Source organism: Hemiscyllium ocellatum, unplaced genomic scaffold (assembly GCF_020745735.1).
Source record: "Hemiscyllium ocellatum isolate sHemOce1 unplaced genomic scaffold, sHemOce1.pat.X.cur. scaffold_1634_pat_ctg1, whole genome shotgun sequence".
Taxonomy (NCBI): domain Eukaryota; kingdom Metazoa; phylum Chordata; class Chondrichthyes; order Orectolobiformes; family Hemiscylliidae; genus Hemiscyllium; species Hemiscyllium ocellatum.
In genome coordinates this window covers 33,109-47,500 of record NW_026867837.1, presented here as the reverse complement: position 1 = coordinate 47,500, position 14,392 = coordinate 33,109, and the positions used below count along the sequence as shown (strand labels likewise).

At 49.5% G+C, this 14,392-nt stretch overlaps 1 protein-coding gene across 1 annotated transcript in view; it reads right to left on the bottom strand.

The window, feature by feature from the left end:
* LOC132810331 (adiponectin receptor protein 1-like) overlaps positions 1-9,739 on the bottom strand; it is a gene marked incomplete at its 3' end in the record, with an annotated part of 39,414 nt that extends 29,675 nt beyond the window's left edge. The window contains exon 1 of the mRNA XM_060822649.1: positions 9,652-9,739. Coding sequence (XP_060678632.1) covers positions 9,652-9,678 — 27 coding nt within the window. The remainder of the gene's footprint in view (positions 1-9,651) is intronic.
* Between the last annotated feature and the right edge of the window lie 4,653 nt (positions 9,740-14,392).

The following is a 14,392-nucleotide window of genomic DNA, read 5'->3' as shown; positions in this document are numbered from 1 at the left end:
CACACATCTCTCTCACATACACACACTCACACACACACACTCACACACACACAGACACAAATACAGATACACACAGACATAGACACACATTCACACTCACATAACACACACACAGAACACACTCACACACACCTCTCTCACATATACACACACACACACACACTCACACACACAGACACACCCACACACAGACACAAATACAGATACACACAGACACACTCTCACATACACACTCTCACATATACACACACAGACACACACACACCCACAGACAAACACATGCACACAGACACACACTCACACACACACACACTCACACATAACACACACTCACACATAGACACACACACATGCACACAGACCCACAGACAAACACATGCACACAGACACACACTCTCACACACACACACAGACACACACACAAGATACACGCACACACACACAGACACACACACAGTCACCCACACACACAGACACGCACACACACAAACACAGATATACACACAAACACAGACGCAGACACACACACACACAGATACAGACACACACACACAGATACAGACACACACATACACACAGATACAGACAGACACACACACACAGACGCAGACACACACTCAGACACACACAGATACACATAAACACAGACACAGTCACACACGCAGACACACACACGTACACACACACAGTCACACACACACAGATACAGACAGACAAGATACACACACACAAACACAGACAAACATAGATACACACAAACACACATACAGACGGAAACACAGAGTTAGACACAGACACGGACACACAGACACACACACATAGACGGAAACACAGGCATAGAATGACACACAGACACACACAGACATACAGACACACACGGACACACAGACAGACATACACACACACACACACACAGACACATACAAACGGACACACTCGGACACCCACAGACACGCACACAGATGGAAACACACACACACACACACACACACACACAGAGGCAGACACAGACATACACAGACAGAGACACACAGACACGCACACAGAGACACACAGACAAACACAGAGACACACACACACACACGGACACACACAGACACACACAATGCAGAAGCAAAGACACACAGACACAGACACAGATGGACATACACAGACGGACACACACACACACACAGAAACACACAGATAGACACAGACACACACAGACACAGACAGACACAGATATTCACACAGACAGACACACACACACACAGAACACAGACAGACAGACAGACACACACACACACACAGACACGCAAGAACACAACACAGACACACACACATGGACACAGATGGAAACACACAGACACAGACGGGGACACACAGACACACTCACAGACAGGCACACTCACAGACAGACACACACGAACAGACACACACGCAGACGGGGACACACAGACACAGACGGGGACACAGACACACACACACACGCACACAGACAAACATACAAACACAGACACACGCACACAGTCACATACACACACACACGCACACAGTCACATACAGACACACACACAGACACCCACACAGACACACACATACACACACAGACACCCACACACACAGACACCCACACACACACAGACACCCACACACACACAATCACATACACAGACACAGACACACACACACACACACACACACACAGACATAAAATCTCTCAAACCCCATTGAAAACACTGCTATAACTAACAGAGATGTAAACACTGCTATAACTAACAGGGATGTAAACACTGCTGTAACTAACAGGGATGTAAACGCGGCTATAACTAACAGGGATGTAAACACTGCTATAACTAACAGGGATGTAAACACTGCTATAACTAACAGAGATGTAAACGCTGCTATAACTAACAGGGATGTAAACACTGCTATAACTAACAGGGATGTAAACGCTGCTATAACTAACAGGGATGTAAACGCTGCTATCACTAACAGGGATGTAAACGCTGCTATAACTAACAGGGATGTAAACACTGCTATAACTAACAGAGATGTAAACACTGCTATAACTAACAGGGATGTAAACGCTGCTGTAACTAACAGGGATGTAAACGCTGCTATAACTAACAGAGATGTAAACGCTGCTGTAACTAACAGAGATGTAAACGCTGCTATAACTAACAGAGATGTAAACACTGCTATAACTAACAGAGATGTAAACACTGCTGTAACTAACAGGGATGTAAACACTGCTGTAACTAACAGGGATGTAAACGCTGCTGTAACTAACAGGGATGTAAACACTGCTGTAACTAACAGGGATGTAAACATTGCTATAACTAACAGGGATGTAAACACTGCTATAACTAACAGGGATGTAAACGCTGCTGTAACTAACAGGGGTGTAAACGCTGCTATAACTAACAGGGATGTAAACGCGGCTATAACTAACAGAGATGTAAACACTGCTATAACTAACAGGGATGTAAACACTGCTGTAACTAACAGGGATGTAAACACTGCTATAACTAACAGGGATGTAAACGCTGCTGTAACTAACAGGGGTGTAAACGCTGCTATAACTAACAGGGATGTAAACACTGCTATAACTAACAGGGATGTAAACACTGCTGTAACTAACAGGGATGTAAACGCTGCTGTAACTAACAGGGATGTAAACACTGCTGTAACTAACAGGGATGTAAACGCTGCTGTAACTAACAGGGGTGTAAACACTGCTATAACTAACAGGGATGTAAACGCTGCTGTAACTAACAGGGATGTAAACACTGCTATAACTAACAGGGATGTAAACACTGCTGTAACTAACAGGGATGTAAACGCTGCTGTAACTAACAGAGATGTAAACACTGCTGTAACTAACAGAGATGTAAACACTGCTGTAACTAACAGGGATGTAAACACTGCTATAACTAACAGGGATGTAAACGCTGCTATAACTAACAGGGATGTAAACGCTGCTGTAACTAACAGGGATGTAAAGACTGCTATAACTAACAGGGATGTAAACACTGCTGTAACTAACAGGGATGTAAACACTGCAATAACTAACAGGGATGTAAACACTGCTGTAACTAACAGGGATGTAAACGCTGCTATAACTAACAGGGATGTAAACACTGCTATAACTAACAGGGATGTAAACGCTGCTGTAACTAACAGGGATGTAAACACTGCTGTAACTAACAGGGATGTAAACGCTGCTATAACTAACAGGGATGAAAACACTGCTATAACTAACAGGGATGTAAACGCTGCTATAACTAACAGGGATGTAAACACTGCTGTAACTAACAGGGATGTAAACACTGCTATAACTAACAGGGATGTAAACACTGCTATAACTAACAGAGATGTAAACACTGTTGTAACTAACAGGGATGTAAACGCTGCTGTAACTAACAGGGATGTAAACGCTGCTATAACTAACAGGGATGTAAACACTGCTGTAACTAACAGGGATGTAAACGCTGCTATAACTAACAGGGATGTAAACACTGCTGTAACTAACAGGGATGTAAACGCTGCTGTAACTAACAGAGATGTAAACGCTGCTATAACTAACAGGGATGTAAACGCTGCTGTAACTAACAGGGATGTAAACACTGCTGTAACTAACAGGGATGTAAACGCTGCTATAACTAACAGAGATGTAAACACTGCTGTAACTAACAGGGATGTAAACGCTGCTGTAACTAACAGGGATGTAAACACTGCTATAACTAACAGGGATGTAAACACTGCTATAACTAACAGGGATGTAAACGCTGCTATAACTAACAGGGATGTAAACACTGCTATAACTAACAGGGATGTAAACGCTGCTGTAACTAACAGGGATGTAAACACTGCTGTAACTAACAGGGATGTAAACGCTGCTGTAACTAACAGGGATGTAAACGCTGCTGTAACTAACAGGGATGTAAACACTGCTATAACTAACAGGGATGTAAACGCTGCTGTAACTAACAGGGATGTAAACGCTGCTGTAACTAACAGGGATGTAAACACTGCTATAACTAACAGGGATGTAAACACTGCTATAACTAACAGGGATGTAAACGCTGCTGTAACTAACAGGGATGTAAACGCTGCTGTAACTAACAGGGATGTAAACGCTGCTATAACTAACAGGGATGTAAACGCTGCTGTAACTAACAGAGATGTAAACGCTGCTATAACTAACAGGGATGTAAACACTGCTGTAACTAACAGGGATGTAAACGCTGCTATAACTAACAGGGATGTAAACACTGCAATAACTAACAGGGATGTAAACACTGCTGTAACTAACAGGGATGTAAACGCTGCTATAACTAACAGGGATGTAAACACTGCTATAACTAACAGGGATGTAAACACTGCTGTAACTAACAGGGATGTAAACACTGCAATAACTAACAGGGATGTAAACACTGCTATAACAAACAGAGATGTAAACACTGCTATAACTAACAGGGATGTAAACACTGCTATAACTAACAGAGATGTAAACGCTGCTGTAACTAACAGGGATGTAAACACTGCTGTAACTAACAGGGATGTAAACGCTGCTATAACTAACAGGGATGTAAACACTGCTATAACTAACAGGGATGTAAACACTGCTGTAACTAACAGGGATGTAAACACTGCAATAACTAACAGGGATGTAAACACTGCTATAACAAACAGAGATGTAAACACTGCTATAACTAACAGGGATGTAAACACTGCTATAACTAACAGAGATGTAAACACTGCTATAACTAACAGGGATGTAAACGCTGCTGTAACTAACAGGGATGTAAACACTGCTATAACTAACAGAGATGTAAACGCTGCTATAACTAACAGAGATGTAAACACTGCTGTAACTAACAGGAATGTAAACGCTGCTGTAACTAACAGGGATGTAAACACTGCTGTAACTAACAGGGATGTAAACGCTGCTGTAACTAACAGGGATGTAAACGCTGCTGTAACTAACAGGGATGTTAACACTGCTGTAACTAACAGGGATGTCAACACTGCTATAACTAACAGGGATGTAAACAATGCTGTAACTAACAGGGATGTAAACGCTGCTATAACTAACAGGGATGTAAACGCTGCTGTAACTAACAGGGATGTAAACACTGCTGTAACTAACAGGGATGTAAACGCTGCTATAACTAACAGGGATGTAAACGCTGCTATAACTAACAGGGATGTAAACGCTGCTATCACTAACAGGGATGTAAACACTGCTATAACTAACAGGGATGTAAACGCTGCTATAACTAACAGGGATGTAAACACTGCTATAACTAACAGAGATGTAAACACTGCTATAACTAACAGGGATGTAAACGCTGCTGTAACTAACAGGGATGTAAACACTGCTATAACTAACAGAGATGTAAACGCTGCTATAACTAACAGAGATGTAAACACTGCTGTAACTAACAGGAATGTAAACGCTGCTGTAACTAACAGGGATGTAAACGCTGCTGTAACTAACAGGGATGTAAACACTGCTGTAACTAACAGGGATGTAAACGCTGCTGTAACTAACAGGGATGTAAACGCTGCTGTAACTAACAGGGATGTTAACACTGCTGTAACTAACAGGGATGTCAACACTGCTATAACTAACAGGGATGTAAACGCTGCTGTAACTAACAGGGATGTAAACACTGCTATAACTAACAGGGATGTAAACGCTGCTATAACTAACAGGGATGTAAACACTGCTGTAACTAACAGGGATGTAAACACTGCTGTAACTAACAGGGATGTAAACGCTGCTATAACTAACAGGGATGTAAACACTGCTGTAACTAACAGGGATGTAAACACTGCTATAACTAACAGGGATGTAAACACTGCTGTAACTAACAGGGATGTAAACACTGCTATAACTAACAGGGATGTAAACGCTGCTATAACTAACAGGGATGTAAACACTGCTGTAACTAACAGGGATGTAAACACTGCTATAACTAACAGGGATGTAAACGCTGCTATAACTAACAGAGATGTAAACGCTGCTGTAACTAACAGGGATGTAAACACTGCTGTAACTAACAGGGATGTAAACGCTGCTATAACTAACAGGGATGTAAACACTGCTGTAACTAACAGGGATGTAAACACTGCTATAACTAACAGGGATGTAAACACTGCTGTAACTAACAGGGATGTAAACGCTGCTATAACTAACAGGGATGTAAACGCTGCTGTAACTAACAGAGATGTAAACGCTGCTGTAACTAACAGGGATGTAAACGCTGCTGTAACTAACAGGGATGTAAACGCTGCTATAACTAACAGGGATGTAAACGCTGCTATAACTAACAGGGATGTAAACACTGCTATAACTAACAGGGATGTAAACGCTGCTGTAACTAACAGGGATGTAAACGCTGCTATAACTAACAGAGATGTAAACACTGCTGTAACTAACAGGGATGTAAACACTGCAATAACTAACAGGGATGTAAACACTGCAATAACTAACAGGGATGTAAACGCTGCTGTAACTAACAGGGATGTAAACACTGCTGTAACTAACAGGGATGTAAACACTGCTATAACTAACAGGGATGTAAACACTGCTATAACTAACAGGGATGTAAACGCTGCTGTAACTAACAGGGATGTAAACACTGCTATAACTAACAGGGATGTAAACGCTGCTATAACTAACAGGGATGTAAACACTGCTATAACTAACAGGGATGTAAACGCTGCTGTAACTAACAGAGATGTAAACGCTGCTGTAACTAACAGGGATGTAAACGCTGCTGTAACTAACAGGGATGTAAACGCTGCTGTAACTAACAGGGATGTAAACACTGCTGTAACTAACAGGGATGTAAGCACTGCTATAACTAACAGGGATGTAAACACTGCTGTAACTAACAGGGATGTAAACACTGCTATAACTAACAGGGATGTAAACACTGCTATAACTAACAGGGATGTAAACGCTGCTGTAACTAACAGGGATGTAAACGCTGCTGTAACTAACAGGGATGTAAACACTGCTGTAACTAACAGGGATGTAAACGCTGCTGTAACTAACAGGGATGTAAACACTGCTATAACTAACAGGGATGTAAACACTGCTGTAACTAACAGGGATGTAAACGCTGCTATAACTAACAGGGATGTAAACACTGCTGTAACTAACAGGGATGTAAACACTGCTATAACTAACAGGGATGTAAACGCTGCTGTAACTAACAGGGATGTAAACACTGCTATAACTAACAGGGATGTAAACACTGCTATAACTAACAGGGGTGTAAACACTGCTATAACTAACAGGGATGTAAACACTGCTATAACTAACAGGGATGTAAACGCTGCTGTAACTAACAGGGATGTAAACACTGCTATAACTAACAGGGATGTAAACGCTGCTATAACTAACAGGGATGTAAACACTGCTATAACTAACAGGGATGTAAACGCTGCTGTAACTAACAGAGATGTAAACGCTGCTGTAACTAACAGGGATGTAAACGCTGCTGTAACTAACAGGGATGTAAACACTGCTGTAACTAACAGGGATGTAAGCACTGCTATAACTAACAGGGATGTAAACACTGCTGTAACTAACAGGGATGTAAACACTGCTATAACTAACAGGGATGTAAACACTGCTATAACTAACAGGGATGTAAACGCTGCTGTAACTAACAGGGATGTAAACGCTGCTGTAACTAACAGGGATGTAAACACTGCTGTAACTAACAGGGATGTAAACGCTGCTGTAACTAACAGGGATGTAAACGCTGCTGTAACTAACAGGGATGTAAACGCTGCTATAACTAACAGGGATGTAAACACTGCTGTAACTAACAGGGATGTAAACGCTGCTGTAACTAACAGGGATGTAAACGCTGCTGTAACTAACAGGGATGTAAACACTGCTGTAACTAACAGGGATGTAAACACTGCTGTAACTAACAGGGATGTAAACACTGCTATAACTAACAGGGATGTAAACACTGCTATAACTAACAGGGATGTAAACACTGCTGTAACTAACAGGGATGTAAACACTGCTGTAACTAACAGGGATGTAAACACTGCTATAACTAACAGGGATGTAAACACTGCTGTAACTAACAGGGATGTAAACACTGCTATAACTAACAGGGATGTAAACACTGCTATAACTAACAGGGATGTAAACACTGCTATAACTAACAGGGATGTAAACACTGCTGTAACTAACAGGGATGTAAACACTGCTGTAACTAACAGGGATGTAAACACTGCTGTAACTAACAGGGATGTAAACACTGCTGTAACTAACAGGGATGTAAACGCTGCTATAACTAACAGGGATGTAAACGCTGCTGTAACTAACAGGGATGTAAACGCTGCTGTAACTAACAGGGATGTAAACACTGCTGTAACTAACAGGGATGTAAACGCTGCTATAACTAACAGGGATGTAAACACTGCTGTAACTAACAGGGATGTAAACACTGCTATAACTAACAGGGATGTAAACGCTGCTGTAACTAACAGGGATGGGGGCTGGGTCAATGTTGTGCATCATTTGTAAAGGTTGTGGTGGATGTGATTGACCTGCTGTGACCTGCGTGTCCATGGGGATGGGAGGTGGGCGGCAACCAACCGCCGCCACCAATCAGAACGCTAAAGCGCAGAGTGACAGCACCCTCCAGCCAATGGAACGCGGGATGGGAGGCGGGACTGGTTGACATACGCCGCGTTCGCCCAATAGGATCACCGAGGTGGCCAATGTGGGCGGGACCTGGGGGACTCCGCCAATGGCATTTCACAGGGCAAACTGACGGACGTGCTCCTCGTCCAATGGGCGCCCATCAAAGAGAACACACAAGAGGGTGGGGGGGAATACGTCGAGTGACGGGCGAACCATCCAATCGGTTTGAGGCAAGGAACGCCCAAGAGCAGGTGGGACATATTGAGTGACGGGAGCCTCCACCAATGATATGGGGCAGGGGCGGTGTTGGGAGACATCGACCAATCAGAATTCGTAGAGCGGCAGAACATCGTGAGTAACAGGCACCTCCACCAATAGGGTAAGGAAGGACGTTCGCTGTCTGCCACGTTATCCAATGCGACAGGGAAGCTGATGGGCACATTATCCAATGGTGTAGCGACGAACCGGTCAATGACAGGTACGTTATCCAATGGGATCGCGAAGGACAAGTGACCGACAGGTACATTATCCAATGGGGTAGGGCAGGGGCGGTTACTGACCGGGAACACGCACTGGGAGGCGTGACGCGTTGCGTGACAGGCACCGGATCCAATGGGACGGGGAGAGGGGCGGGACACTGAGGCGGGTCCGCCAATCGCAAGGCACCGGTGGGACAAACGCAGCGCCCTATGGCACGAGGCGCTCCCTGACCGACGGCGCATCTATCCAATAGGAACAAACATGTAGGCGGGACCCAGTGATGGTCGGGCCTGCCGGCCAATGCCAGCGGGCTGCCGCGTCCTGATGGGCGGCGGGATCATCCAATCGGGAGGCGGGTAGAGGGAGACTGGCCGTTGCGAGGGGGGCGGGAGACGGTTTGTGTTTTGAACGGAGGTGAGGGCGAGCGGCGGAGGAGGGGAATTAAAATAACGTTAAACAACCATGGCGACCCTGATACCGGTCATTAACAAAATGCAGGAGACCTTCAGCACCGTGTCCGCGGAGATCATCGCGGTCCCTCAGGTCGTGGTGGTCGGCGGCCAATCCCTCCATCATGGAGGGGAACGGGAAGGAAGGCGGGACAATCAGGCGACCAATAGGGTCGCAGGGGCAGTCGGTCGGGGTTGACCGGCGGCCACACCGGCCAATGGCGGCGCGCTCCGCCTTGTGATCGACGGAGGCTGGACCAATAGGGGGAGGAGGGCGGCTACCCGCGCGCGGCAGCGCGAGGTCGCCCGATAGCATCCCGCATCAGGGCGGGGCCTATCAGATTGGACGGAGAACTCGCCGCCCAATGGCAGCGGGAGGCCGTATGTGATTGACCGCGGAAGGGCCAATAGGGACGTGGGGGCGGTCCCTCCGACGTGTTGTGTACAATCGGGTGACGGATCTGGGCGGGCCCAGTCAGGTTGGATGGAGGGCTCGTTATCCAATGGCAGCAGGGCGCATGAAGTGATTGACCGAGGGTCAGCCAATAGGGAACGGGGGCGTGCCCCACCTTCGCGAGCGCTTGCTTCCAAGAGGATGCCGGAACTGGGCGGGACCGGTGCAGAATGACGGACGGGTGACCGTCCAATTACAGCGCGGAGTGTTATGTGATTGAAGGGGCGGCAGCCAATGGACGTTAAGGTGGGTCTCTAAAGGGGTGGGACCTCATGAAAGAAGGCGGGTCAAAGCAGAGGAGGGGTGTTCAACCCAGGGTGGGGTCAGTGTAGAGGGAGCTTTACTCTGTATCTAACCCCCTGTCCCTGGGAGTGGGGGACAGTGTAGAGGGAGCTTTACTCTGTATCTAACCCCCTGTCCCTGGGAGTGGGGGGACAGTGTAGAGGGAGCTTTACCCTGTATCTAACCCCCTGTCTCTGGGAGTGGGGGGACAGTGTAGAGGGAGCTTTACTCTGTATCTAACCCCCTGTCCCTGGGAGTGGGGGGGACCGTGTAGAGGGAGCTTTACTCTGTATCTAACCCCCTGTCCCTGGGAGTGGGGGGACAGTGTAGAGGGAGCTTTACTCTGTATCTAACCCCCTGTCCCTGGGAGTGGGGGGGACGGTGTAGAGGGAGCTTTACTCTGTATCTAACCCCCTGTCCCTGGGAGTGGGGGACAGTGTAGAGGGAGCTTTACTCTGTATCTAACCCCCTGTCCCTGGGAGTGGGGGGACGGTGTAGAGGGAGCTTTACTCTGTATCTAACCCCCTGTCCCTGGGAGTGGGGGGACGGTGTAGAGGGAGCTTTACTCTGTATCTAACCCCTTGTCCCTGGGAGTGGGGGACAGTGTAGAGGGAGCTTTACTCTGTATCTAACCCCCTGTCCCTGGGAGTGGGGGGACGGTGTAGAGGGAGCTTTACTCTGTATCTAACCCCCTGTCCCTGGGAGTGGGGGGACAGTGTAGAGGGAGCTTTACTCTGTATCTAACCCCTTGTCCCTGGGAGTGGGGGGACGGTGTAGAGGGAGCTTTACTCTGTATCTAACCCCCTGTCCCTGGGAGTGGGGGGACGGTGTAGAGGGAGCTTTACTCTGTATCTAACCCCCTGTCCCTGGGAGTGGGGGGACGGTGTAGAGGGAGCTTTACTCTGTATCTAACCCCCCGTCCCTGGGAGTGGGGGGACGGTGTAGAGGGAGCTTTACTCTGTATCTAACCCCCTGTCCCTGGGAGTGGGGGACAGTGTAGAGGGAGCTTTACTCTGTATCTAACCCCCTGTCCCTGGGAGTGGGGGGACAGTGTAGAGATGGAGCACCACCACCCTCTGGTGGTGACCCCTGGTTCTGTACGTGAACCGCCTTGTCTGAAAGAAATGTGCCTTAAAAAAGACGCACGGTATTTTCTCGCGGAGCAGATGATGCAGAATTTAACCACCACCTTCCTTGTGCCCAGACTATACACCGCAAATCAATCTGCCATTTCACCTTGACATGGAGAGAGGTCTGATGTGTGCCACGCCACGTCCCGAACTGAAGATAACAACAAACAGAATTCAAATAGAAGGCGCAGACTGTGAAGCCACAGATAACCCGGGAGGGAGTTACAGACTGGAATCTAATCGAGGGGTTCGGGGTGGTTTATATACAGAATAACAGATACCGGGGAGGGAGTTACAGACTGGAATCTAATCGAGGGGTTTGGGGTGGGGTATATACAGAATAACAGATACCCCGGGAGGGAGTTACAGACTGGAATCTAATCGAGGGGTTCGGGGTGGTTTATATACAGAATAACAGATACCCCGGGAGGGAGTTACAGACTGGAATCTAATCGAGGGGTTCGGGGTGGTTTATATACAGAATAACAGATACCCCGGGAGGGAGTTACAGGCTGGAATCTAATCGAGGGGTTCGGGGTGGGGTTTATATACAGAATAACAGATACCCCAGGAGGGAGTTACAGACTGGAATCTAATCGAGGGGTTCGGGGTGGTTTATATACAGAGTAACAACTCCCCGGGAGGGAGTTACAGACTGGAATCTAATCGAGGGGTTCGGGGTGGGGTTTATATACAGAATAACAGATACCCCGGGAGGGAGTTACAGACTGGAATCTAATCGAGGGGTTCGGGGTGGGGTTTATATACGGAATAACAGCTCCCCGGGAGGGAGTTACAGACTGGAATCTAATCGACGGGTTCAGGGTGGTTTATATACAGAATAACAGATACCCCGGGAGGGAGTTACAGACTGGAATCTAATTGAGGGGTTCGGGGTGGTTTATATACAGAATAACAGATACCCGGGACGGAGTTACAGACTGGAATCTAATCGAGGGGTTCGGGGTGGGGTTTATATACAGAATAACAGATACCCCGGGAGGGAGTTACAGACTGGAATCTAATCGAGGGGTTCGGGGTGGGGTTTATATACGGAATAACAGCTCCCCGGGAGGGAGTTACAGACTGGAATCTAATCGAGGGAGCAGGTGCTGTGGGAAGGTCACTCCCTCCCTATCTCCATCCTCTCCTCCAGCCCCCTACACCCCCTCCCTCCCTATCTCCGTCCCCTCCTCCCGCCCCTACAGCCCCTCCCTATCCCCGTCCCCTCCTCCAGCCCCTACACCCCCCACACCCCCCTCCCTATCCCCGTGCCCGTCCCCTCCTCCAGCCCCCACACCCCCCTCCCTATCCCCGTCCCCTCCTCCAGCTCCTACACCCCCCTCCCTATCCCCGTCCCCTCCTCCAGCTCCTACACCCCCTCCCTATCCCCGTCCCCTCCTCCAGCCCCTACACCCCCCTCCCTATCCCCGTCCCCTCCTCCAGCCCCTACACCCCCCTCCCTATCCCCGTCCCCTCCTCCAGCCCCTACACCCCCCTCCCTATCCCCGTCCCCTCCTCCAGCCCCTACACCCCCCTCCCTATCCCCGTCCCCTCCTCCAGCCCCTACACCCCCCTCCCTATCCCCGTCCCCTCCCTATCCCCGTCCCCTCCTCCAGCCCCTACACCCCCTTCCCTATCCCCGTCCCCTCCTCCAGCCCCTACAACCCCCTCCCTATCCCCGTCCCCTCCCCTCCTCCTGCCCCTACACACCCCTCCCTATCCCCGTCCCCTCCCCTCCTCCAGCCCCTACACCCCCCTCCCTATCCCCGTCCCCTCCCCTCCTCCAGCCCCTACACCCCCCTCCCTATCCCCGTCCCCTCCTTCAGCCCCTGCACCCCCTCCCTATCTCCGTCCCCTCCTCCAGCCCCTACACCCCCCTCCCTATCCCCGTCCCCTCCTCCAGCCCCTACAACCCCCTCCCTATCCCCGTCCCCTCCCCTCCTCCAGCCCCTACACCCCCCTCCCTATCCCCGTCCCCTCCTCCAGCCCCTACACCCCCCTCCCCATCCCCCTCCCCATCCCCGTCCCCTCCTCCAGCCCCTACACCCCCCTCCCTATCCCCCTCCCCTCCTCCAGCCCCTACACCCCCCTCCCTATCCCCGTCCCTACACCCGTCCCTACACCCCCCTCCCTATCCCCGTCCCTACACCCGTCCCTACACCCCCCTCCCTATCCCCGTCCCCTCCTCCAGCCCCTACACCCCCCTCCCTATCCCCGTCCCCTCCTCCAGCCCCTACACCCCCCTCCCTATCCCCGTCCCCTCCTCCAGCCCCTACACCCCCCTCCCTATCCCCGTTCCCTCCTCCAGTCCCTACACCCCCCTCCCTATCCCTACACCCCCCTCCCTATCCCCGTCCCTACACCCCCCTCCCTATCCCCGTCCCCTCCTCCAGTCCCTACACCCCCTCCCTATCCCCGTCCCTACACCCGTCCCTACACCCCCCTCCCTATCCCCGTCCCCTCCTCCAGTCCCTACACCCCCCTCCCTATCCCCGTCCCTACACCCGTCCCTACACCCCCCTCCCTATCCCCGTCCCCTCCCCTCCTCCAGCCCCTACACCCCCCTCCCTATCCCCGTCCCCTCCTCCCTATCCCCGTCCCCTCCTCCAGTCCCTACACCCACTCCCTATCCCCGTCCCCTCCTCCAGCCCCTACACCCCCCTCCCTATCCACGTCCCCTCCTCCAGCCCCTACACCCCCCTCCCTATCTCCGTCCCCTCCTCCAGCCCCTACACCCCCCCTCCCTATCTCCGTCCCCTCCTCCAGCCCCCTACCCCCCCCATGTCTGTCGCCCCCTCAAGCCTCCTCACTTGAGAGAGAGAGAGAGAGAGAGAAAGAGATGCCAAGGGAGAGTCTGTGTGTGAGGGAGAGAGAGCGAGAGAGGGAGAGAGAGCGAGAGAGGGAGAGAGAGCGAGAGCGAGAGAGA